This window comes from Lemur catta, chromosome 12 (assembly GCF_020740605.2).
Source record: "Lemur catta isolate mLemCat1 chromosome 12, mLemCat1.pri, whole genome shotgun sequence".
Lineage (NCBI taxonomy): Eukaryota > Metazoa > Chordata > Mammalia > Primates > Lemuridae > Lemur > Lemur catta.
The window spans coordinates 54,557,854-54,584,832 of NC_059139.1; the positions used below are offsets into that span (position 1 = coordinate 54,557,854).

At 33.4% G+C, this 26,979-nt stretch overlaps 1 protein-coding gene across 2 annotated transcripts in view; it reads right to left on the reverse strand.

The window, feature by feature from the left end:
* Positions 1-26,979, reverse strand: part of EDIL3 (EGF like repeats and discoidin domains 3) — a 388,195-nt gene that overhangs the window by 21,858 nt on the left and 339,358 nt on the right. For both annotated transcript variants that reach the window (XM_045565716.1, XM_045565717.1), the window contains one exon: positions 2,563-2,718. In XM_045565716.1, the coding sequence (XP_045421672.1) occupies positions 2,563-2,718 (156 nt within the window). The remainder of the gene's footprint in view (positions 1-2,562; positions 2,719-26,979) is intronic.

Here is a 26,979-nt window from a genome sequence, read left to right on the forward strand (position 1 = left end):
CTTGTGCTTGTGGAGGTAAGTTTCTGGGGCCCTATATTCATTCAAAGGTAGATTTCATAAGTTTATGAAATAACAAAACAAGACATTATTGATAAATCCACAAGGAGGTATAATGGAATCATTGAAAATTCTGTTAATCTAAAAGAAGGCAAAAAATAGGAAAAACCGAAAAAAAAGATGTGACAAGCAGGAAATAGATAGCAAGATGATAGTTTTAAACACAATTACTTAATACCCATATCAAATATAAATGGTCTAAATGCTCCAGTTAAAAAGCAGGGATAGATGAAAAAAAGGAGGCCAAATTATAGATTGCATAGAAGAAATATGTTTCAAATATAGAGCACAAACGGGTTAAAAGTAAAAGTATGCAAAAATTATATGCCGAAAACATATATCAAGGTAGCATTAATAAAAAGAGGGCTGGCAGACCTTTCTTAATATGAGACAATGTAGATTTCAGAGCAAAAAATATTGCCATGGGTAAAGAAGTTCATTTTCCAATAGCAAAGGGATGATTTGATCAAAAGGACATTAAAATCCTAATTGTTTATGTATATTTTAATAGAGCTTCAAAATACGTGAAGCAAACACTGGTATAATAGCAGGCAGAAATAGACAAATCCATAATTGTAGTTGGAAATTTCCACATTCCTCTCTCAGTAGTTGATAGTGCAAGTAGATAGAAAATCGACAAAGATATAGAAAATTTGAACAACAGTATGAAGCAATTTGACCAACTTGACACAACAATTTTACATATGTTTCAGATTGAGATAATGAAATAAAATGCATTAATGTGCCAATGTCTCGTTTATTGATTGAAAAATTTAAAAAGTATTCACATATTAAATCACATGTTTAATATAAACGGAGATGAAGAAATATTTCAACAGTTTAATTATTTAGTCATATTTTTCTTAAGACTTTTTCCCTAAATTAACCTATATAAGGATTTTACTATTTTAGATGTGCTTTTTAGTGTGCTATACATGGACAATGGATGACAATACTTATCTGTCTTAAAATTAATTTCGAGCCTGTATAATTGATGAAGTTTAAAAAATTTCATCTTATGAAAGATACACTCTTTATGAATCAGAGTGCCTACTATAAAAGGTGAAAAATAGGAACTGAAATAGTTATTTAAAATAAATTATGGCAGACATTTGTCTATGGCTCATAAAATAACTTTGAAGGTAATTTTACAAGATACCCAATATTCATTCAAACTAAGATGTTATTGATTATCAGCCATAATCAATATGTTCTTCTAGGAAAGAATAAGTGCTCCCAATTAAATTGTGACACTGTAAGGTATACCCATTTCTAAGATGTTAACATGTAAAATGTATATATGTCCTAAGATGTTAAATGGGTATGTTCTGAGATGTTAAAATGTGAATAGATGAGGCTTTTTCAATCTAATCTTTTAAAATCTGAACCTAAATACATGTCTCCTTTAAAATAAATTTTGTACAAACTGAATTCAGACTCTGTGGAATCACTGAAATAGCTATTCCAGTCCTAGTATTTTTGAGGAAATTTATAAATTATTTGCCTTGAATACTTGAAGTAAGAAAGATGTTTTCAACTTCCCTATTGGTTAATAGTGAAATAACTGTAAGGGAAAAAAAAGGGGTATGTGACATGGGAAAAAATCATTATTAATTCAGAAATACTTAATGTGTATAAAAGAATTCATTATATTTTTCCCAAAATTCTTGGGCTAAGAGTTTTTATTGTTGTCTTCAGATAGTTGACATTCTTTGCACAAAGACTCTAAGCAATGAATTAAGTCAATTTAGTTACAGTACAACTGAGGTTATATTTTAACACCTGATCCCAATTAGTCATTGATTTTGCCCCTGAGCACATTCATTCTCCAGGGTCCCACAGAGAATGAGACCAGTAGATGCTATGAAAAGATGTTCACAATGTTAAGAAAGTTTTTAAAACTATTTAGAAATTGTATGGTGCAGAATTGTATATTATGTCTGTATATTGGTGTATACATGTATGATTAAAAACAGATTATAGATTTCAAAGGAAAATTAAATCTATATATTAAAATACAATCAAAGAAACTGAGCAAATATCTCATTTTTTATTTTGATGAGCTATATAATCAAAATTGGTCTATTTAAAAAATTCCTAATTGTCACAATAATCAAGAAAATTTAAAATGTTTAAAAATAATTTGGTAACCTATGAAATATTTTTCTCCAAAGAAAATTTTTTCTAACACCAGCAATTATTTTAATAAAGAAGATAAGAGTAGCACGTGCTCAAATATAATGTGAATCTTACATAGTCAGATCTTAGATAATTGATAATATGGAAAATGTTATCAGCAAAACAATTTTTTTCCTATAGGTTGCACCATTACATACTGGACTACAAACTCCTTTACAGTAATATTCTTTAAAACTTTTTATTTCACATACATTTTCAGTATATGTAGATATTTTCAGAACAGATGTATAAGCAGTTCATTCAATTAAACTTGGATACAATCTGATCCTCCACTTCTGAACTTTGTAAATCACTTGGATGACTTACCTTATCTTTTCTTTGCTTTTCATCCTGGTATACAGTCCAGTGTTCTCCATCATTGCTGTAAGCTAGTTTGTAGGAACCAACGAACTGTACATGACCAAAATCTTTAGCTCCTTGTGTAATGATGCCAGTCACTTTGGTAGGAACAAGAAGATCCACCTAAAAGAAGGAAAAGACATAATTTAAATGCAACAATTGAGTCTTATAAATTTGCAAGTGTTTTGAACTCAAGAGATTAAAAACCATATATGCTAAAACCCAAAATTAGCCTAGTTATTTGTATTTTGAAACCAATGACTGAGTATATTGTTGGCTTATAGTTTTGATTCTGCCACTGGATAAATGTAGTCCAACACTCCTTGAACAACTATTTTGGTCATTTTAAAATAAAATGATGGTAACTTCAGTCCACCAATTAATTTTATATTAAACTGATTCATCTATTTGTTTGGTTTTGTGTAACTGACAAAGGACAGAACTAGCAGGGCTGCCCTTCTAGAGATTGGTCATCATCTCCCAGAGTTTGTGATTATAATTCAATAAACTGACTCTATTGGTTAATTCAATAAAAATAAAATTGTAGCTGTGTACACATCAGGAATAAACATGGTATTAGTAACATTTCATTATTAAACATTAAATGATAAGTCAATCCTGTTTCCATGAATTTTAATCAATTGAATAATATATAACTGAGTAATAATTAGTAATCATTGTCCAGTGAAAATTTCCTTTTAGAAAACTATGATCCTAAAAAGTCAAGTATTCTTCAAAAACGAAGGAAGATTAAAAATATGCATTCTTGAATTGTGGGATCTGTGCTCATAATGTATCCTTTTCTGCCAAATATATACTTAAAGGTCATGAGACCCGTGGCAATTTCGTTAGCATTAAATTCATCAAAATGTAATTGAAATGCAAAAGGTAGGGATAATTGTCACCGAAGAAGAATGTATAACATAGAATAGTTCCGTGTTTCCCTCTTTGTTCTCTAATTCTTTCCTGGATTTTTTCTTACATCATATACTGCTAATTTAAAAAAAAAAAATCTATAAAGCTTTGTTTTCCGTGTGGACAACTCTTACAAGAACCTTACCTCTCATTTTATTTATGTTCCTTCATCTACAGCTTCCGCTCTCCTCTTATACTAGCTGCCCACTTCCACCTATTTCCTGTGACTAAGTGCCTGGCTACATCCTTGATCTTATCATCTTTAACTGTCACGATCCCCTGTGTGATCTTGGTGCTTTTCAACCACTATGTCCTTTGGTTTCTATTTTAGGTCCTCTATCCTGTGAGATGTAAGGTAGTTACAAATAGACGGTCATGGGTCAGACACAGGGCATGAATCAGAAAAGAAAGTTAGAGAGGATGCATAGAATAAGACCATATTTAGTAACAGAGATCCTCATCAGTAAAGATGTGAAAAAAGTTCCCAGTGTGTCACAGCCTGTGAATATAAATATTTTTTAATTCACCTGGGCTTTTTACTCACTTTTTGGAACACGTGTCAAAGACATTAGGCTCAGACTGAGCAACAGATTAAGATGGACTATTTTTAATGCTTTATTAAAACATTTCATAAAATTTATCAAAACTCAAAAGTTATTTTGTTTGCTATTTTCCAAACATGGATTATATCATCTAAAATATCTTGTGTGTCCAGCAGAAATACAGGATGGTAAAATTATGATATTCTGGGAAGGAAATGGTTAATGTTTCACATCATGCTAAGTGTTTTCTTGCACGTACTCATTTCCTCATTTAGTCCTCTCAATAACCATGTGAGGTAGGATATAATCTTCACTTTATAGATGAGGGCATGGATACCCAGACAGGTAACATTACATGGTGTGTGATCCAAAAATAAACAGGAAATAAAGGAGGATCCCAGATTCAAATCCATGTCTTTCTGATTCAAAGGTTTACCACACTTGAGGATTCTTAGAGTAATGGAGCAGTCATTGATTTTCCCAGTGGGTGATCACTCATTGATCACTCATATTTTCACTCAGTGATTTCTTCCCATTCCCTGTGACTACTGCAGAAATTTCTAAAGAATCACCACACCCATGAAACTGACAAAAAGCAATCTTGGATTTACAATGTTATCAAAGCCCTGTGTTTTATTATGAATTTCCTCTCTGCTCTTCAGCTGTTTGGGCTTAAAAATATGGATTATTTTTATGGTCCTAAATCCAAATTTTATTGCATAGAGGCACTAGGGCAAAGCTGCTATTCTTCAATGTGTTCTTAGTGTTGCTGGCTCTCCATAAATGGTTAAAAACAACCTTGCAGAGCTCTGCATCACTATATTGCCACCACAAGCTGGAAACACATAGGAACTCAGTGTCACCAAGGATATGGACACCTCTAGGGCTGAATTCTTCAGGACTTAAACTTCTGTAAGTCCTTAGCTAAGATGACACAATGAGGAGACTTCCAGCATCCCCTTTTCTGTGGTATTTTTTAAAAGTCAGTTGGGTTTCCTGCTGGGTGGAGATGTTTTCTCCTTAATTTGTATGTCTTGGCTCTTTACAACAGATATGTTTTTCTCCCACTCTAACTGCTCCCCTTCTCCAACATTTTTTTTTCTATCTAGAAATGTTTTTCTTTTTTGTTCCAGTTAAGCCAGCCTCTCTGCTTAAATAGTCAGCAATCTGTTTCAAGCTGGATTTTGTCCTAAAATTTGCTACATTAAACTTAAAATACTAGGCCTAAGCAAACCTTCTTTCAGTACAAAAATAATCAGCAACTCATACTTAACATGAGGTTGCTGAAACAGGGCATGAACAGAACCCACCCTGAGAAACACTTAGACCACATAACTCCAAAGTTCAGCATGCAGGATGATTCTAGAAGCCTATTCCTCAGGACCCAATGCTTGCCCCTTGTCTAGGACCACTTTGCCCTCTTGTAGATCTTCTGGGATAAAGATGAACTGCAAAAATGCCTTACAAAATACCTTCTGCTTTCTTAGACCCTCAACTCCCAAAATTTGGCTAAAATAGAACAGGTTATTTAGGAAACCAAGCTGACTTATTAGTAGACATTTATTTGGCTTAGTGCACTGTGCTCATGTCTAGATCTGTCTTAAATGTGCCTTACATGTAATGGGCCCTCAATAAAAGTTTTTCTGGTTGAACAGGAACTATTTCTTCTGTATGTTCTGTGGATAAGAACCAATCTATGGTTAAGGATGCCACTAAGCCTTTCTCCTGGTTTTTCTGTGTCGGTGTTTCCTATTAAGGAAACACAGTGTCACCTTTGTAGCTTTCATTTTTTTACTGGAGAAGGCAACTCATTAAAAAAAATCATCTCCAGTCTTCTGGAATGTGATCATGAGAGTCAGTCTATTCTAGCGGAGCTGGATGGTTTGCGGTCCTCAACTGGCTATGTGCCCTGGTGCAAGCTACTATGCCTCTCTACATCTCAGTTTCCTCATTTGAAAAATGAGAATAATAATCCCCACAGGATTGTATGAGGATGAGTTAATACTTATTAAGTGTGTACAGCAATATGTAGACTGTGGTGTTATAGAAAACCTTGATAACAATAAGATGAAATAAATAAATCCAAGGGAATAATTTAATGTCATTCTTGGAGTACCTTGTTAGAAGGCTATAGAAATAGGGAAATGAGTGGCTAGATTGTTCTAGAAACAATTTCTGGTTCATAATATGTTTTATTCACCTTCTCAGGATGTATACAAACATAGTCATTTCATCGTTACTTAAAGTAGAGAAAATGTGAAATAATTTCGCTTCCCATTTATGAGTGAAATAGTTAACTAAAATTAATGTAACAAATTTTGTAGAAGCTTATGTATCCCTATTTAAATATTGGTTATGTTGCAGCAAGAAAATGGTTGTAATATAATATTAAAAGAGAAAATTAGATTCCAAATTGTATTGAGTGATTTATTTCATTCTTAGAGTCAAAACAAGAGAAGGATACTTATGGAAATGAGGCTTACATGATACAAAAGTAAACAAAAAAGTATTTAATGAGAGTTATGTAGGAATATAAATCTGTTGTTGTAAAACATCTGTACTGTTTTAGCAAAGCATAAATAGTTTTAGAAAATGTCTAAATTAGACAAATGATGTAGAAAGTCTGTGAGCATTCTTTTGAGAAGGGTCAAGATAAACTACATTTCAGACACCTGCACAGCACCTTGATGTTGGCTCCCTGGAAGAAGATGGGGCAGACTGGAAAAGTAATCTGATTTTCCTTGAAGGTGTGAGGAAAATGAAAAGTGATACAGATAAACAGGTGTACAAGAAAAGTAAACACAGGCTAGAGATTTATCACAGACATGTACCGCTCAGCTGCATTTAAAATGCTCTAGTTTTTGCCTTAATATATTTTATTTTGGATTATGTAATTATAACTTCACAGAGCTTTACAAAATTAACTCATTAAACAAATAACTTCAAAGCTACTTAATATAATTAAGTAGCACAGTATTTAAAAATCATGGTATAGTCAAAATATTTAGATAATATTTTGGTTTCAATCAAGAATTTTTTTACCTTAACATTACGATCACGACTCAGAAGTTGAATGAGTTAAAATGGCATACTCGATATAGGAATCCTTAAAATCACCTCAGCTTTACCGGTTCTTGAGGAACCTTCCAAATGTAGTTCTCAGGGAAGTGTTTAAGAAAACTCAACCAGGCTTCATTAAAACTCCACGTGTAAAAATAGTTCTAAATAAAAGTCCATCTATCAAGACCTTCTCATTAAATCTCAAAGAAGTTTAAAATATAAAGACAGCCAAAATTATAAATTTTATTAATAAACATATTTAGAGTTAGTAAAATAATATTATCATGGTTGAATCTAATGCTCTTGTATTGATTTACTTAATTCATGACATACAAAGAGAAATAACTTGATTTTATGTCCTTTTTGTAAATAAGCAGATCTTCGTAATATGCTATATAATTTTATTTTGAAATTCTTTTTGAAAAAACGATTCTAAAATAATTATAGTTATAAGCATCTAAAATTGACATCAAGGTAATAGGTTAGCTATTGTTCAATTTTTTTAAGACCTATGTCAGAAAGAATAAAACATTTTTGAAGAAAATATAAAACTTTGAAAATTCTTAGGGAACAAAATAATACTTTTCTTAGTGGGTTATTCAAAGTGACTTTCTGCTGAGTTCATCAAAACTAAGATCACCCTGGGAGAGCAGAATTAACATATCCTCTTTAATTTGCCTTTCAAGCCTGATTTTGATTAGGCTGGGAACTTTGACTTATTCCATGAATAAAAAATTCAGGGTGGTATCTAATTGAATTAGTCTATAATTGATAGGGTCATTATTAATTGGTTAATGGAGATTGAATACAAGTCTTTGATCAAAGAGCATAATGATGTCCATTAAAGATTATTCGGATACTTTAATTACAGCAGTGCCAAAACATAAATGAAATAGAAAACAAAGAAAATTATCAGTAAATGAACTGCATGTGATTTAGAAAACAATTACATAACTTTTAAATAGGAATTGAAATAATTTGTTATTTAGCACTTTTTGATAGCACAGTGTGAGTGTTCCCTAGGTAAGCACTGTGTCAGCATCTTTTGTACAGCTAAAGATTCAGTGCACTGGCAATCAAACTTCATGCACTTCAGTAGCTAGAATTTACTCGATTGTTTACATGTGAAAAAGCTGTTTGAATATATATATTTGACAATTATTTTACTAAATATAATTTTTATCAAAGGTGTATTTTGTATAACTGTTATATATTTTAGAGACTTGAATTTTAAAACCAAAAAACATCTATGTACAAGTATGTTCATCAATTATGTATAAATTACGTAAATCTTCTTGTTCTGTGACAAATAAATAAAAATCATGAGAACTGAAAATAAAACATCCAGAGAGTAAAGTATAACTGCAATGGTAAATAACATTGCATATTCCAAATATTGAGGCCCTTGAAAGTCAGGGAAGTTGGAAGAATACACAATGCGTTTTTGTGCACTGTGCTTGCCGGAGGATGTAGATATAAAAGTTAACCATTGCCACAATTTATAAATCATCCACAGAGTCCTGCACATCACTTTGTTTTGTCAGGTCATGTGAGCTTTAATTCTAGATTTTTCAGTCTTAACTGGATATGTGCATGTTTTATGGTGATTCATTTTCAGGCTAAAACAAAAACAACATGAAAAGAAACCTAGATGTAACTTTTTTCTCCTGACCTTACCAAAGGAAGTGGGAAAGGGCATGGCCTCTCCGGAATCATGCATGAGGTAAATGCTTCAGATTGCTTTGAGAAAAACGTGCCAACAATGTCAGCAGTAGAAAAACAGCCCAGGTCAGCATGGAGTTCCAAAGAGATTGGAGGGGAGAGGAGAGGGAGATGACTCAGCAGGAAGAGAACTGCCTGCAGATTATGGGGTTAAGAGCCACTGACACAGAAAGCGTACTGACCCAAAGGATGACTTCTTAAAAAAATCTTTTGTCCAAAGGACAGAGTATACATATAGTATGGATAAAAGGGCTACAAATTATTTCCCTTCAAATGCATGGTCAGTGACACTGTCAGCGTTGTATTTGTATCAGAAGGACAACCAGGCGCCAGTGGATCTTGTGGGGCTATCTAGTTCCTCAGCCCTTCAGTAACCACGAATTGTAACTGTAGTCTTAGACAGCCTCATTAAAAGCCATGGCTATAGATTTTCTCATTGATTATTCATAAAGTCAACATGTTTTACCTATTCATATTTATATTAATTTATTTATTGTATATATATATTTCATCTATATTTTTCTGCTGTTATTGACGCTAATTTCCATTTGTTTTTTTCTCAGTGAAAATAAGAAGCAGCTGTTACATACTTGAAACTCTAATCTCACCAAGGTTCTCTTTGAGCTCCCAATATCTATTTCCTACTTATTCTCCTTAATATAGTGTCCCAGGTGTTTTGAGCTTATTAAATGGTAAAATATAAAACCAGGTGCTGGATGCTGATTAAAATCTAAATATGATTTAAAAATGAGCATATTTTAATTAATTCCTACAGTACAATGTGGCCTGAATATATCTATAATGAAGCCCAAGAAAGGTATATGGCTACCTTTTATACCAGTTATAATGTTCAGGCTTGAATATGAGGTATAAAACTTTTGTAAAATATTTTGTTCTTGACTCCATGAGCACAGTGAGATACTCATACTTTCCTTCTTTTGAGAAATGGCATTATGTTTAAGGGACTCTTATATATACGCTTGTCTCAGAAATTACACAGGGGCTAATTTCTTTGTGCAATCAGCTCCAAATAACCTAATATTTTAAAAATCACATTCTTTAACTCTAAAACTATGCATGCACTGTATTTTCTATTACTATAAACCAGCTCTAAAGCACAGTCTTAAATTAGGTATGGTCTTAATAAATCACTTGAAACAAACTCATTACATTAAACTTAATTTTTTTTTTGCATATATATTCAAGATTTTAAAAACTTCCCAAGTTGTAGCTCATTTCACTGAAGGCTCACTTTTAGATTTAAATAAAGAATGTTGTAAGATACCTCCATCTGTTGAAAATTTTTGACCTAACAGTCTTTGATAAATGATGGGAGGCTTCAGGGTCAAAGCTGCATTTTAAATGCAACTTGAAAAAAAAAAATAATCAGAGGTAATAGAAAGTAGAAGTATAATTCCTTTTTATTAGATATTTTAAGTGTTTAAGGATTCAGAAATTCAAAGATTTTTTAATGAAATTGAGATACTGATTTAAACAAAAAAAGAATCCTGTAAAAAATCATTAGATAGAATGACACTAAAAGCATAATATCAGATAATTATTTTACAACGGAACCTCTGAGCAAAGAAGCATAAAAACAAAAACAGAAATTGAAAAAATTGTTAATCCTTATAAATAACTCACAAGATTTGTCTCTCGAGTTTCTGGCTTGTACCTAAAGAGGTTATTTTGACATATTTTTCCAATTATGGAGAAATCTGTTACATTTTAAGAAATGCTAAAATATATATTAGTTTAGGAATCATAATATAAGCTTTGACACATCTATATGTTAAACAGAATCACTAAAGGCCCAAAACAAATGACTCCTCAAAGTCTCCTTAAAAGGAGAAGGAGCACTCAGAACAGAGGTCACACATATAATTTACTGCTATGTTAATATTTTATATTCTGAAAAACGTGGCCTTGTGTTGGGATGCAATGCTTCCAATTCTTTTGTAGAGACATAAACCACAATGATGACAATATACTTCAGGAACAAGAAATGTCATTGTTGGAGAGATTGAAAGGTAAATTGTGAAGAATACTTTTGAAATAACACATTCTTTTGAAAACCTTCATGTCATAGCAACTAATGTGTTGTATTTTAAAGGTGGAAATAATAATTAAAAATAATCCAAGGAGAGAGAAGGAGCAAGATGGCTGAATAGAACCCTCCAGTGATCATTCTCCCACAAGAACACCAAATTCAACAATGATCCATACAAAAGAGCACCTTCATAAGAACCAAAAATCAGGTGAGCAATCACAGTACCTGGTTTTAACATCATTATCAAGGAAAGAGACTCTGGGGATGGAGGGAAAGAGAGTCTTGCATTGCCGATGCCACCCTTCCCCAATCTCCTAGCTGTGATGAACCAGTGTGCCAGGTGGAGAGAGAATGTATGTGCCTGACAGAGGGAGAGTGAAATGATTGTGGGACTTTGCAGTGGAACTCAGGACCGCCTTGTCACAGGGGAACACAGCACAGGGCAGAATTCTGCCAGCACTCACGGAAGGAACATCTAGACCAGTCCTGCCACAGTGGAATCCTCTGCCCCAGTGGTAGAAACCTAAGTTCTGGTAGCTCCACCAGCAGCTGAAGAAAGTGGCCTGGGGTCCAGAATAAATTCCTAAGGCAGTCAGGCCACAAAGACTGCAGTCCTTGGGCAACTCCTGCAACTGCACTGGCCTGGAGTCAGTGCACTTGGGGTGCACAGGATCCCCAATTTTTCTGACTTAATTAATACACATTATATGGCTGTGCCAAAACATCACATGTACCTATAAATATATACAACTATTATGTACCCATAATAATTTTAACAAATTAAAATAAAAAATTTACCAATATAACCCAGGTATTAATTAATGTGTCTAACATTTCAGCCCAGAGAAGGCTTTTGATATAGCTTTTTGTGGTGGACATATTTGATTAGATTGAGAACTTTCCTTTTATTATTTATTTGTTACAAAAATTTTAAGTCATGAATAGGTACTGAATTCTATGAAATTACATGTCTGTTTATATTGAGATAATTATGTAGTTTTCCTTTAATTAATAAATTAATACATAATGAAAGCCACAAAACCGACACCCAACCAACCTGTCTACCCTGTCCTTCAGCTTCTACCAACCAAGGCTACTCAATCCTACATTGTTTATTCTTTTCTTGTTTTTTAAAATATGGCTTTATCAGATAAAAATGAACTCCTAAATAATAATCTTTAGTTCTAAGTTTTTTAAAAATTTATAACAAGTGTCATACATGAATCTTCTGGAACTTGCTCTTTGAATTCGGTATTATATTAATAATATTCATCCATATATTTGTTTGGAGTTATAAATTTAATTTATTTTCATTGCTGCATAATATTCTATGTGTGCATCTACGACAATATATTTATCCTTACTCTTGTCATTAGTATTTGATTGCTTCCAGTATTTGACTTTTGAAATCTGTGTGATGAATATTCTTATTCTTATCTTTGGTAAAGATTCTTAAAATTTTTAATTGATAATGTTCCTAGGAATAAGTTTTTTTTGGTGGAAGAGTGTGTAAGTACAAACGATTTTTTCAAAATGGTTTTCCCCATTTGCACTACCACCATTAAGATGTCAATATTCTTCAGCTTTAATTTCCTAACTTGGTGATTAATGGAAGTAGGTTTGTTTAAAGTTAAAACATTTTATGTATTCCTGGAATAAATTCTCCCTTATTAGTAAACATACTTAAACTTTGTTGGATTCCACTTACCAATTTCTACTTAAGACTTCTACATCAATGTTCACAAGTGAAATTCCCAATCAGTTTGTCTTGTATTCTCCTTGTCCAGTTTTGTTATCTGGAAACTGTAATTTCACAAACTGATTTGGGAAGCTTTCCACTCTTTGTCTTCTGTGGAGTAGTTTGTGTGACAAAAAGAGTACGTTTTCTAAAAACTGTAATGTCTCATTCAATGTCTTTAATAATAATAGATCTACTCAGGGTTTCTTTTCTTTTTTCTCACTTTCTTCCTGTACATATAGGTTTTCTACTTGTTTGAGTTAATTTTGGTAATGTATCCTTTACTATAAAAATTTTTATTATATTCTAAATGTATTGGCATAAAGATGTTTATATTAAAATTTTCCTACTTGGTCTTTATTCCTGTCTAGTTTTTCATTGCATATTTTTTTCATTCTCTTGGATAATTTTGTCAAAAATTTGACTATTTTATTAGCTTTTTAAAGAAACAACTTTTAAAACTAGCAATAAAAAGTAACTTCGTTTAACTAATAATAGTTGTCTTATCATACATTTACAGCAATTATTAAATGTGGGGTGAAAGTATAGAAGCATCTCCTTAAAATCAGACAGTAGACATCATATTCATATGACATCTTGTTTTAAACAATGTAATGAAGTATTTATCTACAATAATAAGGGAAAGGAAATAATAAGCATAAAACAAATAAGAAAAACAAAATTACTGTTATGAGCATATGATATAATAGGAAAGGAAACAAACTTTACAATGAATAAGATAGTTTAGAAAGGGTACTTGATACAAGATCATTAAGCAGACATCCATAACATTTCTATTCACTAGCCTCATTCAATTAGAAAATGTAAATTAAAAAAAAAACATTCATACCTCGTTTTCAAGCTCTGAGAAGGAACACTTATATACTGCTAGTGGGACTGCAAATTAGCACAAACTTTATGGAAAACAGTATAGAGATCCCTTAAAGTAATATATGTAGACCTACCATTTGATTCAGCAATCCCATTACTGGCTATCTTATCCAATGGAAAATAAGTCATTTTTTTAAAAAGACACCTGCACTTGCATGTTTATCGCAGCACAATTCACAATTGCAAAGATGTGGAATCAACCTAAATGCCCATCAATTCACAAGTCAATAAAGAAAACATGGTATACATATACCAAGGAGTACTACTCAGCCATAAAAAAGAAGGAAATAATGTCATTTGCAGCAACTCGGATGGAACTGGAGACCATTATCCTAAGTGGAGTATCTCAGTAATGGAAAACCAAATATATGTTCTCACTAATAAGTGGGAGCTAAATGATGGGTACACACAGGCACAAAGAGATGTAAAGTCATTGGAAACCAAGAAGGGGGGGAGAGTAGGAGGTAGGGTGAGGGATAAAAACTTACCTGTTGGGTACAGTGAATACTATTCTGGTAGTGGGAACACCCAAAACTCTGAGTTAAGCATTATACAAGGTATACATGTAACAAAAAGATTTGTACCCCCTTAATAGTTTGAAATTAAAAAAAAGAAAAAAAGAAAAATCTCATCCAATATACTAACATTTTTTATGGCACTTATAGAATAAGTATCCATACAGAGATTTAAGCCCTTATGAAAGAACAATTTTAACACATTTGAATAACTTAACAGAATACCTAAATAAATAAAAAGAGCATATATCATAAATGAGAAGCCTCAATATAGAATAAAAATCCATTTATTCCAGTTACTCTAAAATTCAGCACATTTCAAATCAAAATTCCTTTAGAATTTGAGAAATGTGCTAAACTTATCTGAAAATCTATAGAAATAAATGAAGGACCAAGAAAAACCCAGACAATTATTCATGGCTAGTGGTGGTGGTGGGGTGAGCAATGAGGGGCTATTGGCACTTAAGATTAAGACTTGAAGCAAGCAAAGCTTTATAATTTAAATATTGTGATATTGTTATAAGGACAGATAAGTGGACAGTCATAATAAAATAAAGACAGAAATAGAGTCATTTGCAAGTCTGGCATGTGATAGAGATGGAAGAATAACTCAATGGAAGTGGATAAAATAAATGATGCTGCAGAAATTGGCTATTTATAAAGAAAATAAATATCAGAGCTCCTTTTTCACCATATGCCAAAATAAATCCCAAAAGACTAAATCTCTTAAAAGAAAAAAAGCAAGACTTTTAATATTTCAGAAGAAAATATAGAAGCTAGTATTTGTGACATCAAGTAGAAAGTAATTTATAAACAAAACCCCAAAATGACACATTTTACCATATTGAAATGAAAATTTTCACACAACTAAAACATAATAAACCAAGTCAAAAGACAAATTAGAGCCTGGTAGAGGATATTCTTACAAAAGTCATAAGAACTATGATAAATCATTACAAAAAGCAAAAACAGACATAAGAGAAATACGTAACTCAAAGGGTATGAATCTATATAATGAGATGTAAATGAAAAGATGACCAATTTCACTAGTAATCAGGGAAATACAAACTACAACAGCACTTAGATTCTATTTCACATACAAAACCTAAAGGTTCAACAATACTAAGTATTGGTGGGTAGACAGAGCAATAACTCCTCTCAAGTACTGGCTGGTGAAATTTCAAATTGACTTAACTTTGTAGGACAAATTAGCGATCTTTAGTGATGTTGATAATGCACACACCCATTGAGTCAGCAATTGCACTTCTAGATGTATTTCTGAGATAAGCTACCACATGTGACTATAAGGGGACATATGCAGTAAAATAATTGTAGTATTGTTATAATATAGCAAATAAATGTGAAAAAAATAAAGGTATCACCTGTTCTTTTTGATGTTTAGAGCACTTTTGAACATTTCTTATAGGGCATGTCTAGTGGTGACAAATTCCCTTAATGTTTGCTTATCTGGGAAGACTTTATTTCCTTTTCATTTCTGAAACATTGTTTACAGCATACATAATTATTGGCTGACAATTATTCTGCTTAAGAAAACTAAAGATAGGACCCCCAGCAATTTTGGCTTTGGAGGTTTCCGTTGAGATGTCTGCTGTTAGTCTGATGGGTTTTCCTTTGTAAGTTACTTAATGTTTTTACCTCATGGCTCATAGGAGTTCCTGCTTCATTTTGACTTTGGCCAGTATAATGACTATGCACCTTGATGACATCCTTTTTGCAATGAATCTCCCAGGTCTTCATTGAGCTTCCAGTATATGGTTGTCTAAACCTCTAGCAAGACCAGGGAAATTTTTTTCAGTTATTCCCTCAAATATGTTTTAGAGGACTTTTGCTTTTTCTTCTTCTCCCTCAGGGATACCTATGATTCTTGTGTTTGAGGGCTTTTCATAATTTTATATTTCTCAGAGACTTTGTTGATTTCTCTTACTTCTTTTTCCTTTATTTTTGACTCTCTGGATTAATTTGAAAGACTTGTCATCTGCTTGTTCTAGTTTATTTTTAAATTTTTCCACTGTGTTTTGCATTTCCCTTACTGAAATTTTCATTTCCAGAAGTTCTGAGTTTTGTCTTTAATACACCTATCTCTTCAGTAAAATTTTCATTCATTTCCTGAATTATTTTTCTGGTTTCTTTGAGTTGGATTTCTATTTTCTATTGGATCTCATTGAGCTTCCTTACAATCTACATTTTTAATTCTTTACCTCATTATAGTATTTTCATTTTGGTTGGGATACATTGCTAAAGAGCTAGTGTGATCCCTGGTGGGAGGCGGGGGGGCATTTTAGTATTGTTTGTTATTTACTGTAAAAATGCAGTTGGAGCCAAGGCAATGAGACAAGAAAATTAAATAAAAAGCATCCAGATTGGAAAAGAAGTGAAACTATCTCTAAGTACAGATAGCATAATCTTATATATAGAAAATTGCAAGGAATTCTACAAAAATTATTAGAAACAATAAATAAAATTAGCAAGTTTGTAGGACACACAATCCCTATACAAAAATCAAATGTATTTCTATATCCTAGTGATGAACAATCCAAAAGTGAAATTTAAAAAAACTGCATTTACAGTAGCATTGTAAATTTCAAAATAAAATACGTAGGTATAAATTCAACAAAGGAAGTATAGGACTTATACAGAAAAACTACAAAGCATTATTCATAGAAATTAAGAAATACTTAAATAAATGGAAAGATATCTCATGGTCATGGATTGAAAGGCTTAATATTGTTATAAATGACAATAGTCCCCAAACTGATCTATAGATCCAACACAAATCCCTATGAAAAGCTCAACTGGCTTCATTGCAGAAATTGGCAAGTTGATTTTAAAATTCATATGGAAAGAGACCAAAATAGCCTAAACAATCTTGAGAAAGAACACTGTTGAAGGATTCATATTTTCTGATTTCAAAACTCACTACAAAGCTACAATAATCAAGACAGTGTCTTACTGGCATTTAGTATATAGCCATGTAACCACTTTTGCTATATTAATGGCTGGATTCTTTCTGGACAGCCCTTTTGTGTGTGTGTATATATAAACACACATACAGACTTTGAAATAAATATGATATCATGTTAAATTTGAGTATTATATTATTCTCAGTACATGACTGACATGTTTTTATAATTAAAGAAAAACAGTATATTATGTAACCTTGGGGAGAGAATGAAATAATCTTTGTATTTGGTTTTGTTTCTTAAGTATTATGTAAGGTCACAGAGTCTTTTAAGGTATCAGTTACATTTTTCTAGTAACACTGACAGCATATATTTAATTTTGCGGTATAACCTAAAGACACTAAATCTGAGAATGCAAACTAACTGATAATTAGGCAACTTCTAAATGATCTAAAAGAATCCTCTTTGCCCACAATATTGTAACTCTAGGCCTAGCAAAAGCTAATATCTGGAGTGTTTAAATTCAAAACTCTTATTTTTATTTTTTGCATTCTACATGATATTTTTTATTATTATAGCCATATCATTAACATTGAGCCATTCATTTTAAAGAAAGACTTTGCCACTTTCTAGCTGAATTTATTTTGTATACTTGTTTTGAAATTTCTGTGTTCCTGTTGCCTCTGGCATAAAATACATGTGGCAAAAACATGAAATAACAATGTAAGCTGTAATATTTCATAAATTATATTGTATTACCAAATTAGATTTTCCATAATGACATACAGACTTCTCTACCATGGAAACTATATATAATTAAGTTACCTCCCATAAATGTTATCATTTTTCTGATTATAAGTTTTACCAAAAAAAATCTAACTCATGTGCTTTAAAGATTTTTTTTTTGAAAACCATGTGTAACAGTAACAAAATTCAATGCAACTAATTTAGAAATACTTACTGGCTTCCCAATATGATCTGCCACACCCTCCCAGCTTTCTTGACATGACATGATGCCTAGGACAGAGCTCGATTCTCAACACATTTTATTATGTCTTTATTTTTCCATTACTGAATGGGGCCAAAATTAATATGTCAATTAATACATCTATATTTGATAATCATTTGAAACTTATATGTAAAGGGCCCTAAGCATTTCATTAAGCAATGTCTTCTCATTTCCTCAATTATTCTGTAGAAAATCTCTCCAATTTTCTCTACTTCCAGTCTTTCCTGGATATTTGCCTTTGATGAGAATTTTGGCTGCTGTATATATATTTGCTCCTTTTTCTCTCTGAGATTTTGAACTATTTGAACGTACCATGAAGATCACATGTTTTTTTAAAGCTTTCCCTGGAATCCTCTTTGAAGTGCAGTTGACTTCTCTTCTGTTTTGTCTCTAGAGTAACAGTAAGAGTAATTTTTTGTAATAATAATTTTATTGAGTACTTATTATGTATCAGTAAATAGAGTGAGAATTCATATTATTCATCTAATACAACTCTGAGTTAGTTTCTGCTGTTACCCAATTTTATAATTCAGGAAGCCTCAGAGAAGCTATGTGACTTTTTCAAGGTCACATAGTTGTAGGTGACAGAATCAAGATTTTCTACCAGGTCTACCTGATGAATGGCCTGTGTGCTGGGTTGTTCAGATGGTACCCTACAGAAGAGTCCCTGGTGGATGGTGCATAAGGGGAAACCAAGCTTTAGCCTGTGTTCTGGTCCCTAAGTTGTACACTCTTGAGTGGCTGTGATGACCTGGAAGAAGGGGAATCTTTTTTCTCATTGGTCTTCCCCAAAAGAAGTACTTTTTTATAATTCATTTGCTCTGAATAGAAAGCCCTTTTATAATTCCTTCAAAGGAAGCATATGATCTAGTATGGGTCTTAGATATTAGAACCTTTGTTGTCAAGTATCATTTGATACTATTTTTAGCATATCCATCCATTATAATACGTATCACATTGTGTTTGCAGTGATCTGTTTACAAATACTTATCCTCTATTAGATTTTCTGCTCCTTGAATGCTCCCGTCATGTTTCTGCCATCATATCTTCCAAATTTATTGTAAGATCTTCACATATTAGGCATCCAGGATCATGCTTATTAGACGGGGGGGGGGGGGGGGGCAGACGCAATGAGAGAGACTGGGGCAGAAACTGTGGTTATGGTTTGTTTTTAAAATGTAGCAGGGTCAACTTTTCTTCATAGATAAAGAGCAAGGAAAAAGCATGTGTAAATATCTGAAGAAATGTTTGAGTGAAGAAAAAGATATCTGGAGAGAAAAGCTTTAAGGTGGAGTGTCAAAGAATTTTACATTTATACTCTATGGCAATGTGACTCTGGCAGCATTGTGCAGTATAAACTTTGTCAAGAAAAGATTAAAGTTAGTGAGAATGACTTTAACGCTTTGTAGGTAATGCAGAATGAGATAAGGGTCCCTAGATTCATAGAGTAGTGTTGAGAACTGAAATCCCAGGGACAATCTGACAGGTGAAAGGACGGGGCCTTTCTTTATTTGCACTGTTAATTCAATCCAAGTTGAAATCATGATAAAGAACATCATATTGTCAGCCAATGACAGCTTTCAGGAATAAGAGTACATTAACACATTGAGGTCAGAAATGGGTAGATAAGGGTCTAGGGATAGGGAGAGGAAAATACTAGAATATAAAGTCTGATGTCATTTTGCTATGTAAGTGTTGGCATCAGGAGACTAAAGGAAGCAGTATGGTTTGGATTCTCTTGCTAGGACCAGAAAGGTAGACCAAGCCAATCTGAACTCAGCATTGGCTGAAGAGGCCAGACCAGAGAAATGACAGACATAGGATGAAGAAGAGAGGCTCAGTCAGGGTGATTGGTCCAGAATGTCTTGGGAAATAAAATCTTAAGATTGACAGATACAATTTCAGGGACCCAAGAGTGACAATAGACAGAAGAGGTGTTACAGAAAGTTGCAGAAATCAGAGAAGTCTAGCAAGGCGTGCTGCATAGGAAGTAAAGTGTGTAGGAAAGAGAGGGTAAGAAATGGGGACTGCAAGGGGTTTTGGAAATGACTGGCAGCCAACAACAGATAAAGTTCTAAGAGATTAAATTTAGGAAGGGATTGAATATCATGAAGGGAATCAACTGGGAGACCAAACAGGGTTGTGATCCAAAGGAAGAAGTCAAAAATGCAGCAATTAAAAGCTTCCAATGGTAACAGAGAGAAACAGCAGCAATTCTAACAATGCCTGGCTGAGTTTCTATGACAGGGCTTTAAATGTCCACTGTCTAGCGAAAAGATTAGCTCCAGAATCTGGGGCTTTGGGGGATCAACCTGCAAGTATGCACAAGGTGCCCTCAATTTGAGGGCTGGGAGTTTACACAGGCAGGAAGCCAGGGAGATCATTATGCTCAATTCCATCTAGATCAATGACAATCTAAAAGTCCTGAACGGTGGGATGCATCAGATGTCATCTGCTCTGGCACTGTTCCTGGGATAAAATGCAACCCATTCACACTCAGATAGCTCTGCCTATGACAGATTAGGTATTTTTTTTTTTTTTGAAGGGGAAGGGGGATCAGGACTTCCTTACATGCAAAATACACCGTAACACCAAGCCATGATAGTGTGCGCATGTGCACACACAGGATGAATAAGCACAATATAGTTTCTACACTTCTGAGATTTCTTTGATTCTCTCCTCAAACATTCCCTTGATTCTTCCTTTTCTCATTCCAGCCTAAGTAAAAGGAAGAAGATAGGAGAATGCTAATTGTATGCTATATTCCCCTGTATGTTCATTACCCCAGAGAAGAATAATCAGAAATAAATATAATTAAAATCTCTCATGACTAATATAAAGTATTGAACCAGTGCTCTGTTCTGGCATAATGATTTTTCTAGTTTAGCAAGTTTTGGTATGGCATACCTAAGAAAAATGTATATTTTTGTATATAATTTTGGTTGGACAAAATAGTCCTTAAAGACCCTCATTCTTTTCTTCATTCTTGGTTGTAAATGTGAAGTGTGGGTTTCCAGTGACAGGATTTAATTGAATTTAATTGTGAGGTTTGTATGTTGGTGCGGTGCCCAGAAAGCTTTGGGAAATGAGTAGTTTTTGTATACCAAAATAATAAATAAGGACCATACACCCTCTGTTCTAAAATTTCTTGCTTATCTCTGCTCCTGAAATCAATTTTTGGTTCAGAGAAAAAAATATCACAGTTTATGTTTTGAAAAATAAGTAAATTGGTCTTGATTTTGTGTTTGCCTGAACGCTCTTGCTGTTTTATATATTTTACCTAGCACCAACTTGCTAGGTAAAGTTATTTTTAAATTCACTATATTAATTTATACAATTTAAAATCTGCTTTTCATAGTTGTATTTATGAATAAGTTGTATTGGTATTTTAAGTATTAAAATTCATTTACTTGTTTTGGGTCAGTCTGATGTTAGAATTAATGCATATTTTTACTTTTAGAGTCAACTAGGTTTACAGTGAAACATAAAATTTCATATTAAAAAGTATAGAGTTGTAATGCAGAACATGAAAATAAAACCTGTAAAACAAGATGAATGCTAAGAAAAATGAAAGAGAGGTTAAGTACCCTGATTTAGAAATGAACTGCTGAATACCACTTCGTTTAATCTACTAATTAAATGGATACAATTAGCAAACCACTTCAACAATAAAAACTAAAACAACAGCTTGTATAAAAGAGCTCAATCATCAAGTGCTCCCCAATACTTGCAAAATTTCTTATATTCTTACATATTAGCAAAATTCCAAATAACCAATATGTAGTTTGTATAACACAGTTTCTTCCATCAAATGCTTTATGGTATGGAACTAAAACTATCAGATATGGATTTAAATCTTGAATCTGTTATGCATTAGTTTGATGATCTTAAGTTAATTAACTTCTCTGAACCTCAGCTGTAAAATGAGAAGCACAACTCAAGATTTTTGAGGCTTCTTTCCATTGGAAATTCTCTGCTTCATTATACTGCATATTAATCAATAGAAGCTACCTCACTTTAATTTGTTTTTAAACTCTATTTATCCAAATATCAATCCTTTATTTATTGAGTGTCTACTATGTGCCAGGCACCCAGATCACTACAGTCCCGTTGTGAGGCTTGAGTATAGCGGGCAAAGCAGACTTGTGTATACATATATTACAGTTCAGAGTGGGGGACGCTTTCAGCCACAGGAACAAAGTATCTATAGAGTGGAAAGCCAGCAGAGCCCAGGCAAACCTGAACATCGAAGGATTAGTAGGAATTGGACAGTGAAGAAAAAAGGGAAAGGCATTCTAGACCAGAAGTAAACTTGCAAATGTAAACTATCTTGAAAGGGCTTTATGTGTTTGGAGAAGAAGGATAATTTCCATGTGGCCGGAGCATAGAAAAAAATAACCAGGGGAGAGGAAGGCTGGAATGGAAAGTTTGAATAACTTTGTGAAGGAACTTCCTTAGTAACTACCCATAGTTAGGAAGCAAAAAATAAATTTAGACTAAGGAATTGAAATTTTAACTTAAATGTGCTATATTAATAGTAAAGGGAATTAGATTTTCATCATGTATTCCACTTGAACAAATCTTTTAACCTCTCTGGACTTTAGGTTTTTTTGTGAAATACATCATTATACCTACCCTTTAGCACTACATTTCTGTTTTTTTTCCCAATCTTTTTATGTTTACCTCTAAAACTGTGCAGTCTTTATTTATAAATTGTTATATACCACCCCAGTTTCAAATGGCTTGATTTGTTTCAGTCTCAACTAACATAAAAGTCTATTACCAATATATAACTTGTGAGTCCAGAATGCATTCCACTAACATTTTATGCCTTTTTAAAAGTAGCATGCGTTCATATGGTATGATGTAAATATTTTTATTTAGCGAGGCTACCAAATAGCATTCTATTTTTAATTTCTGGTGACATTAGTATGCTAAATTTTTAATGCTTACTATTTGTCAAAATCTGTAGCAAATTTTTCACCAGCATTTCTGGAGAAATACTAGGGAGACATTTCCTACGTTACCTTTTAGGTGTGCTAGAAAGATGCAGCTGCTAAAAATCAATTTTCCATTTCCGAAAAGTGCAGATCCTTTGTGTATCTGCAGCTTATATTTCAAACAGTATTTGCTTCTTACAGCTTAATCTTTTAAATAGTCACAGCAACTTTGCCTCATTGTCCATATATATGCCTGGTATACGCAGACTCATCACTTGTGTCCAAACCTCTGTGTCCTTGTTATAGTCTCTGAGGAGGAATAGCTACATATTCAACAGAGTCTGACAAAATAATGCAAAAAAAGCATTTTCACATTTCTTTGGGTTAAAAAATATAGGGAATATATATACACACCCATATATCATTTATTAAGAATCTCAAATAGCATATATTATGTTAGCAATAAATGTCTACTAGAAAGCGAAATGGAACCTGAGCTGGAGCACCAATAGGAACAGAGTGAATGTCTACAGAATTCTCTTAGATAACAGTATCGTCTTCTGACTACACAGGATGTACTTGCCTGCAATTTGCTTTTTCCCATGGAAAATGACCCCTCAGCTTTAGAAACTACCATTTTAAATCCACACTAACATTGATTATAGAGGAATCTTTGTAAGTTCTTTTTCATAACATAAGGTGAAAAGTAATTCAACAGCATTAAGGGAGCCAAAATCAACACATTTGTGTGTTGACATTTCCAGTGATTTATGTGTTTATCAGACTGCTCAATAAAATAATGCATATTACAAAATCTACTGACACATAAAAGAGAACTAATCATATTTTTCTGACTCAGGCAACTTCTTTTCAAAAGATGAAGGAAAAATCACTCAGTTTTATATTACTAAATGTAAAGATATTTCATTTGAAAAATTGAAAAAATTAATTAAGACTTCGCTCCCGTAAGTGCAAGAGGAAAACAGTCCTTCTTTAATGTTTCTCTCTAGATTTGGTGCCTGTCCATTTTACGCAGAGCTCATCTGTTCTAGCCAGGAATTGAGTGGAAGAGCTCTCTCTCTGTAGAGTTGGTACAGGTAGATTCAATGGGACCTTAGTCATTTATTGCCTGGGTTTTCCTGGGAAATTATGGATCTTCTCTGAGCTGTTTACTCTCCTATAAAGTAGGGTTCATAGCAACTGTCAGTGACCTCCTTATATAACTGTTTTCAGGGTCATATGTGAGAGAGATGAAAATATTTCTGCATAGGTAAAATGCTATGTGAAAATATATTTTAAAATAATGTTCCTTTATATTTAGTCAAAAACACGTTTGTTACTAAAGAGCAATATAAGCTGAGTCTCCTAGAAATAAAATGATATCATTATGAAACCCAACATAAAGGTGTAATCAAGAACAATAGCAGTTACATAATGACCATCAAGGATAACCTTTCTCAATCCTAGAACCAGTGCTTGTTCTGTTCAGCCTTTCAAGTCTGAAACCCTCTTAAAAGGAGTGTTTTTACACCATGGAAAGATTATTTTAAGGAATAATAAAATCAAATATTAAGTCTTTTGTTTGCAAAGTTGACAAGGTTACAAGGTAAACTTCAGATTGCTTACTTTAACTTCCATGTACTTTAGGATAATAGAATAAATCACTAGAAGTGAAATTATAGTTCTCCTTTAGATATGTAAACTCTTGGAACTAAGCTTATGAAGAATATAATTCCTGTTTTACTTTAACAAATGGTAAACAAAGAGAAGCAGATAAAGATCTGGGATCTCACTGATTTCTTTTTTGCACCCTCCCAACCCATGTGCTAAGGCTACCTCTGCTCCCTGTGTCCAAGTGTGAGGCTTTGCTAACAGTGCTATGCCAGAGAGATAGTTCCCAGATAGAAAAGATATTTTGGCTAGAAGAACATTGTGATGTATTTCTTTGCTGGTTCTGTCTTAAAACATGCATTGTTCCTTATCAATGCATATTTGGAAAGGGAGATGGAGTGTCCTTGATGGTTCTTTTGGATCTTTGTACAATGTGTTCTAGAATCCATCCTTTGGATGAAAGAGGGCAAAGGTAAAAGGAGGACACAGGATGGCTAAAAGGATAGATCTTGTAGGAGATATCTGAATAAAGTATGGACTTCCAGTGTAGTGGGCAGAATTTAGGGTGGCTCCCATGATCTGCACTTGCCTGATGTAAACACCGTTGTATGTTCCCCTTTCCTGAATGCAGATGATTTGCTTCTAACCAGCAGAATATGGCAAAGATAATGGGATATCACCCCCTTGGTCATGTTAAATTATATAACACTCTATCTTAGTAGAATAAGAACTAGCTGGCTTAATAAAGTCAGTGACCATGTTAAGAAGCCACCTAGTCAGAAAGTGTGGGTGACCTCTAGGACATGAGGATAGCATCCAGCTGATAGCTAGCAAAAAGGCTGGACCCTCACACAGCAAGAAAGAAATGAATTCTCCCAACAACCTTAATGTGCTTAGAAGCAAAATTTTCCCCAGTCAAGCTTCCAGATGAGAGTACAGCCCAGTCAATACCTTAACTGCAGCCTTCTGAGACCAGCAGAGGAGCTAGCTAAGCCACGTTTGGACTCCCAAGTCACAGAAACTGTGATATAATAAATATGTGTTCTTTTAATTCACAGTAATATATTACAAAGCATTAAAAAATGAACATGCCAGATAACAGGAGGAAGTCAGAAAGATGACTTGGTGAAATGATTAGAAATCAAGTAATACAGAGAGATATGAAGGAAATAAGAGCTAGAAAGCACATGGAAGCAGGGGGAATGGACAGCATAAGATCATTTTGCATTATTTGCAAAGTATAAAGACCTGTATTTGTGAATAAAATGTAAAGCAAAAGCACTGCTGCACAGAATACTTTCAGAATACAAAGTCATTTTAACATATTCTATATTTTTCAGATTCTGAAGCTTTGCTTTATAAATGTTATCCCTGTATTGAATATTTCCTTTTCATAGCTTTGTTTAGAATTCCTATATCAACTGGCCTACTCTCACTTCCTTTCTTTACCTGGTTTAATTGCAAGAAAACTGTTTTCTATAATAACATAAATAGTGAAATTTGACATTGTAAAAGTCCTTTTTTATAAAAGGGAAGACTATAATGAAGTAGTTAAATCTTTTTTTTTAATTAGAAAAAGCTAGCTGTTCTTTCTGGTAACCAATTACTCTATTTTACTGTATCTGCCTCATCGATTCACCATCTGTTTCCAAATTTTGTTCAACACGTTTTTCTTCTTTGATCACACCTCTTACTTTATCACTTTTATTTAACTTCACGTGAACAAAGTTAACATATGCACGCCCTGAGAATTGTACACACGATCATAGTCTCTAGGTCATTCATTGCTGATTAGTTTTGGCAGTTGTTTTGGCAATAAAGGGAACATGGTATCTGGACAACTTGATATTGATGGCACTGGGGAAGAAGGGGAAACGTTGGGGTTGTATGTAATCACACCCACAATTACAAAGAGCATCTTTTAGGTTTTGGCAGGATGTTGACATGTAGTTGGACTATCCGCCACCCTTATCACAGGAAGAACCTGAGAGTTCCTCACTGCTCTCTCTCCCCCATCTATCTTGGTGAGTGGTGCCTACCTTCCCAGAGTTCCCCATGCCAGAATTTGAGTGTACCCACATCCCCTGCTTCAGCGAACCTGCCCTGTAGCACCCATGGCCTCCAAGGTAATCCTGAGGTGCTGAGAAATGTAAGTAGAAAACCACTACATTTGGCAAAAATGTGGATTCAGATAATTTCCATTTTATGCTTTACAATCTGTCTGCCTTTGGAGGTTTCAGAAAGCTTCAGCATGTGCAATGCACAGAGACTCAATGATGCAAGAATCATGGTAGATATTAAGATCTATTGTCACTGTGCTACATTTCTATGTGAAAATTCCTAGAATAGACTAGAAAAGAACCTAAAGGTGAACTTTGTGTAACTCCATCTCAATTCATAATGGTGAAGAATTGAAAGAGTATAACAACTGTGTTCAGAAGTCCACATTATGAATTCTTTAGACTAAAAA